This window comes from Sinocyclocheilus anshuiensis, unplaced genomic scaffold (assembly GCF_001515605.1).
Source record: "Sinocyclocheilus anshuiensis isolate Anshui unplaced genomic scaffold, SAMN03320099.WGS_v1.1 scaffold664, whole genome shotgun sequence".
In the NCBI taxonomy this organism is placed as follows: Eukaryota; Metazoa; Chordata; class Actinopteri; order Cypriniformes; family Cyprinidae; genus Sinocyclocheilus; species Sinocyclocheilus anshuiensis.
This window is the reverse complement of record NW_015554122.1, coordinates 261,488-268,582: the sequence shown is the minus strand read 5'-3', so window position 1 is coordinate 268,582 and position 7,095 is coordinate 261,488. Positions and strand designations below refer to the sequence as shown.

The 7,095-nt window shown below is 42.6% G+C and overlaps 1 protein-coding gene across 1 annotated transcript in view; it reads right to left on the bottom strand.

Annotated features, from left to right (window-relative positions):
• ca9 (carbonic anhydrase IX) overlaps positions 1-7,095 on the bottom strand; it is a 27,543-nt gene that overhangs the window by 18,016 nt on the left and 2,432 nt on the right. Inside the window, exon 2 of the mRNA XM_016462492.1 lies at positions 4,029-4,061. Coding sequence (XP_016317978.1) covers positions 4,029-4,061 — 33 coding nt within the window. The remainder of the gene's footprint in view (positions 1-4,028; positions 4,062-7,095) is intronic.

The following is a 7,095-nucleotide window of genomic DNA, read 5'->3' as shown; positions in this document are numbered from 1 at the left end:
CCTCTGGCTTGCTTAGTTGGGGACGCTTGACTGATTGCACAGACACTATTGAAGAGAGCTGAACTGGATGATGATGAACTGAATCATCAATGAACTGACTTTAGCTGGAAAATGACTCTGTTATTGCCTTCTTGCATCATTGACAAAGTATTTTCCTGTTTAACACTGTAAAGCTGCTTTGACACAATCAGTATTGTATAAAGCGCTATACAAATAAAGGTGACTTGACTTGACTATTACTAGGTCATGAAAGTAACTACAGTTACAGTTTTTCTCGATTGCTTAAACACATTTCTTGAAACTATGCCTCGTATTCTCAAAACAGTAAACACAAATCCATAACGTCTCACCCAATTCCCCAAACATCATATTTTCAGGTCAAAATGAAGCTCTACACTCAAAGCCATTCACTCTTGCTGAAAAACCAAACTTTTCCCTCAGACATCACATACAAGCTTTCAAAAACACACACACTACAACATAGTCTTACACACTGGTGAGATAAATTCAAAACAATACTACAAAAACCAAAAACCAAAACCAGTAATAAGTTATGTTGCTTGTGGTTCTCCCCCTCAAGGAACTCTTTTCACATAATGAACACGTGTATACATTTGCACATTTTTTATTAATTAATGTACTGTACAGTACAATACACCAAACAACAACAACAAATATTCTGCCCCAGCATCACATCTTTGTTCTGGGTCAGGCCAGAGAATCTCGTCAACATCACAGGCTATACTGGCCCTAGTTAGGCAGCGGGGGGAAATCCTCTTGCTGTCACGGAAACACCTGCCTCACCAGCCGAATCAGCCTCCTACACCCGCTCACAATCACCTGATTACTAATCACGGACACCTGCACCCACTTACCACACCAGTCACACTCAGTACACACTCACCTCAGTCACTCGTCGGTTGGTCTCAAGGTTACAAGCATCTCTGCATGGGTTCCTTGCCTCCCTATTCGCCTGTCAAGCCTCAGATTCCTCAGTTCTCGGCTGAAGGACCAAAGTGCCGACCCCAGATAAGACTGTGTTCTCTGCTTCCATAAATTCCTAAGTTTGATTCTTTTCTGTTGGAAGCTGAGCCCATGATCACGGATAGCTACCACCTGTCGTCCTCAGAGCGATCTCGGAGACTCACCCATGGCCTATGTCTCTACTGTGGATCCCAGGAGCACCAGCTCCGCACCTGCCCCATTCGTCCACCACGCCCAGCGGTGAGTACTATCCAGATCACTCCTGATGTGTCTTGCATGGACCAGAGGAAGGTGGATGCCATTCGGAACTGGCCCAAACCGACTACCATCAAGGAGATGCAGAGATTCTTGTGATTCGCAAATTTCTATCGCCGCTTTATCGACCACTTCAGCCAGTTGGCGGCACCACTTACCTCTCTCCTCCGACGGAAGGCCAAACTCCTCACCTGGACCCCGGAGGCACACCAGGCCTTCAGTCAGCTCAAATCCGCCTTCTGTACGGCTTCGGCCCTTTCACACCCAGACCCCAATCTCCGCTTCGTGGTTGAGGTGGACGCAGCGACCCTGGGAATGGGCGCCGTCCTGTCACAGGGAAGAACTATGTCCCATCCACCCTGCGTATAACCCTTCTGGACTCCGTTCACACCTCTCCGGGATCGGGACACACAGGCAGCCGCCGAAACCTCTCGCTCCTCCAGAACCGCTACTGGTGGCCCCACATGGCCCGAGATGTCGCCCGGTATATCAAGGGATGTTCAGTCTGTGCGATCTCCACCACGCCACGTCGTCTGCCCGAAGGGAAACTGGTCCCGCTACCCATCCCTCGCTGGCCCTGGTCCCACCTGGGTGTGGACTTTGCCACTGACTTACCGCTACTGGTGGCCCCACATGGCCCGAGATGTCGCCCGGTATGTCAGGGGATGTTCGGTCTGTGCCATCACCACCACGCCACGTCATCTGCCCGAAGGGAAACTGGTCCCGCTACCCATCCCTCGCCGGCCCTGGTCCCACCTGGGTGTGGACTTTGCCACTGACTTACCTCCCTCGAACGGATTCACGACCATCCTAGTAGTCGTCGACCGGTTCTCCAAATCCTGCAAATTAATTCCCCTGCGTGGATTACCTACCGCCCTGGAAACCGCCGAAGCCCTCTTTCAGCACGTATTCCGGAACTTCGGTCTCCCCGAAGACATTGTTTCGGACAGAGGTCCTCAGTTCATCTCCAGGGTCTGGCGAGGGTTTTTCCGCCTCTTTACCTACCGCCCTGGAAACCGCCGAAGCCCTCTTCCAACACGTATTCCGGAACTTCGGTCTCCCAGAAGACATTGTTTCGGACAGAGGCCCTCAGTTCATCTCCAGGGTCTGGCGAAGGTTTTTCCGCCTCCTGGGAGCATCAGTCAGTTTGTCCTCTGGATACCACCCGCAGACCAACAGCTAGACCGAACGAAAGATCCAGGAGATCGGACGGTATCTCCGGGCCTACTGTCATGACCATCAGGACAGCTGGAGCCAGTACCTACCCTGGGCCGAGTACGCCCAGAATTCCCTACGCCAGGAAACCACCGGACTCACCCCGTTTCAATGTGTGCTAGGTTACCAGCCACCCCTGTTTCCTTGGACCGAGGAACACTCGGAAGTCCCAGCGGTAAATCACTGGTTCCGTGAGAGTGAGAGTGTATGGGACTCAGCGCATATCCATATCCAGCGGGCCGTCCGGAGGCACAAGGCCAATGCATCACGGACACCTGCACCCACTTACCACACCAGTCAAATACACACTCACCTCAGTCACTCGTCGGCTGGTCTCAAGGTTACAAGCATCTCTGCACGGGTTCCTTGCCTCCCTATCCGCCTGTCAAGCCTCGGATTCCTCAGTTCTCGGCCGAAGGACCAAAGTGCCGACCCCAGATAAGACTGTGTTCTCTACTTCCATAAATTCCTACGTTTGATTCTTTTCTGTTGGAAGCTGCTCCTCAGTTCCTTTTAATAAACTCCCCGACTTACATTAACCTGTCTGTTTGCCTCTTTGTCCCGGATGTGACACTTGCATGCCTGATCCACTCCTGGCATCAGCTGAAATGTCTAGTCAGGCTTCTTCCATTCCATCGTCTCTGTGTCCTACAAAAATAGAAGTACTGATTACTGTAACTGTAACATCCTTTTTACAAAATGGAAGCAGACAGAAACTCTATCTGTATGTAAGGCAATTTGATGCATGTGTTGTAACAGAGTACAGCACTCAAAAGTTACAGTAGAGTACACTGAGGTACACCTACCTGTTTTCCTCCCTGAAGGTTCTTATGATCGAGGCGACGGTGAAGCAACTTAAGTTTGGCTGAACTCATTGCCCAGCCTCCCTCATAGTCATACCATGGACAAGGACATGGTCAACTAGTGGCACGAATTTCATCTGAGACTCCTTGTCTCCATGCCCCTCATCCTCGTCCTCCTCCTCTTCCTTCACCTCTTCCTCCACTCCTTACTGCTCTTGCTCCTCATCCTCTTCCTCCTCCTCCTCTCTGGTGTCCTCGACCTTTTCAATCACATCTCTCTGGATACATTGTTCCAAAACTGAATGAACTGGCTTGGGCTCTTTTATCCATCTATTGAAGGTTCTGATTGGTGTTTGTGATAAATTTTGACTCTTAGTGTTTCCACGTGGGTAAGCTAATTGAGCTCAAGCTATGCTGACTTGAGTGAACAATATTGAATGCTAGTGCTTTCTAAATGACAACATGGTCTAGGCAATGAGAAATGAAGGGATTTGTGTGTAGAGTTTTGCAGTGACAGTTCAACAAATCTGATTCATGTTTCAAAAAGGGGAATAGTGTTAGTTTAGAGAAATGGGTGTGCTTTTTGATAAATGGCATTATGGTTTTGAAATTTTAGTTCAAAAGCCTGGTGATAGTGTTTAAGCAATCGAGAAAAACTGTAATACTGTGCTAGACATGTCTGCTATGATCCACTACTAAGTGTGAGTTGGATACAAAACTGTATGTAAAACTCTAAGTTAAGTCATTGTTATAGTATATGTATATATTTACCATGGTAACCCCAGTGGTGCTGATGAGAAGAACCTGTAAAGAATGGAAAGAGACTGTGTCAGGGAAGAAAGGAATCAAAACTTGGCTCATAAAAATGGGGCTTTGGTTCATATATATCTGTCATTTGGGTAATAGTCTTTTTTGTGCTATTTGCTTATATGACAAGAAGAATTTTTTTCTAATATTTTTCATGAATATAGTTGAAAATAGTTCATAGTAGAGTTGTGGTGTTAGGGTCAAACCCAACATGATTACACAAGTAATTTAAACTTGTAATTATATAACATTTAAAACACTAATATAGTACATATATTCATTCATTAAGCAGATGTTTATATCCAAAGTGGCTTTCAATTGTCAATAATAAAAGCAGAAGCAATTAATCTGAGGGAGAAAACAATACAGGTTGCTCAACTACACCACATACACATACAAGAGTACAACACTACAGCAGAGTGTATGTACAAAACATTTATGTTATTTCCTTCATTATACCACTACCTTGTAGACACCATACTGACACAACGGTGTATATACACCCTGCATGTTAAATATGTGAAATATATCAAATATGTAAAACAAACATAAATGCTAAATTTCAACTTCCTCGATCAAATGGTCGCAGAGTTAAAGTGATTAGAAGTAGTTTTAACTGGTGTCGTCAGAATATCCATAAATATGTTAACGTGTACAGAAAATATAGATCAAGTATTCATTGTCTTAGAAACAATTTGATGAATTAGAGTTATTTTGCTACTGTTTGTAAAATAAGGCTCCATTCTACTAAGTAGGATCCTACTAAGTCTAACCCTACCTAAGACTATGAACTTTGCTGTTTGGACCTTTAATCTAGTCTAAATCAACAAACTTTTATTGTATATATAATGTTATGAGAGCTAAAAATAATACCAGATATTACTGTAATATACTGACATGCTGCTATAATGTTCTTGTACATTTATGGGACCAACACATTTAGAGCAACCCAGGTACAGGTAGATGAACAAACTGTGAGATCAGGTTTGGTCATTGTGAGTGAATGAGCTGGATTGAGAAGACAGTATCTTTTCCTTATTCACACACATCAGCACACTCACACAATCCCTCCTTCATCCAGCTCCGTGAATGTGAGCATTATGTGCTTCAGGACAGACGCTTCACTGCTCACTTACATCAGCGCTAATGCTAAAGTGACTGTGTTAGCTGGTGAAGCTGCTACGTAGAAAACACAAGAATTCAGAGGTCAGGCTGCAGCAAGAAAAGGCCACACCAGACACACTTGCGGCCAATTACAGAGGTGCCAACACTGTAAAATGTTTTTTTCAAAGTTGCAATTAAAACAAAGATTATTGGAGTACGTTTTACAAGAAAATACAATTTCAGTGTTTCCACTGAAGAATTTCACTTTTAATTCAGTGTGTTGCTGTTTCTTTGTAATTCATTGTGAAATTTATTAGCAATTTCTGAGTGAATATTGTATCGACAGACACCATTTTTTTTTTCAGTGCTGGAGTCTAGGAAAAGACATTTCTGGCCACATTTAACTGGTCATTAATATGAAAGATTGTTCATCAGATCATGATACTTTAATTGTATAATGCAAGTATTGGTGCAGCATGTAAAACAACAATAAGCATTAAGTAATGGCAAATCCACAATTTTAATGCACAACGCCAAGAAAAATAACCTGACACCATGCATGATGCTGATATTCAGAACAACACTCACTTTGCATAACATTTCTTAATTGCCCATGTTATGAGAACTAAAAATGATACCAGATATTACTGTAATATACTGACATGCTGCTATAATGTACATAATACAATGTAATGTATAATGGTCATTCATTTTGAAACATTTTGTCAGAGATATAATTCAGACTACTCTGCTTCTAACTCTAGTTGTTGAAGCAAGTTGCAGCAGTGCTTTAAAAACTGTAACATATTGTTTTTTGGAAATCTGACTTTGTATTTGTGATTTTTCATTCATTATATTAAAAGTTAATTATTTTCAGGTGGCATACTGAAACACTGACGCAGAGGTAAGACGGAGGAGATTTCATTCATGTGACTGGACATTCTTTCTCATGATCATATTTACTTACACATAGAGATAATCCAGCCGTTTTAAACAGTAAGCCAGTCAAATCACACCGTATTAGCTTTATTTGACACTTTTGCAGTATTATGCAGGATAAAACACAAATACGGTGACGCATTGCTGCCACACACATATTATTTTTTCCACTCAATTATGTCGTAATAACGAGATGTTATGTCGTTTTAACGACATCTTTTCTCGTTAAAACGACATCTTTTCTCGTTAAAACAACATCTTTTCTCGTAATAACGACATCTTTTCTCGTTAAAACGCCATCTTTTCTCGTAATAACGACATTTTTTCTTGTTAAAACGACATTTTCTCGTTAAACTTGAATGACTGAAGTTTGATTTAACAACAAATCGAAATAGGAACAAAAATAAATAAAGAGATTTTCTAATAGGCTAATGATAATAATAATAATAATAATAATAATAATAACAATAGCCTAATAATAATAATAGCCTAATAATAATAATAATTATTATTATTATTTCGTTCTGTTTGAAAACGAGCAAACGAAAATTAAGCTAGATTTTTCGTAGGCCTATTTTTGTTCGTGGGTAAACAAATGAGCTTATGCGTTAATATTTGTTTCACATGCTGGGCAGCTTTGAAACTTTAGTCTGATATTAATTATGTATTATGATTATATATTATTAAAGGATATCTTTAGCTGAATCAAGCCTCGCATTGCATCGCGTTCTTCTTATGGGAATACAGATGAGCTCAGATGGGAAAAAGACTGTACAGTACCTCTTGTTGGATTTAGGCTATACCAAGGGTGCCCACACTCGGTCCTGGAGGGCCGGTGTCCTGCAGACTGTAGCTCCAACCCTAATCAAACACACCTGAAGCAGCTAATCAAGCTCTTACTAGGCATACTAGAAACTTCCAAGCAGGTGTGTTGAGGCAAGCTGGAGCTAAACTCTGCAGGACACCGGCCCTCCAGGACCGAGTTTGG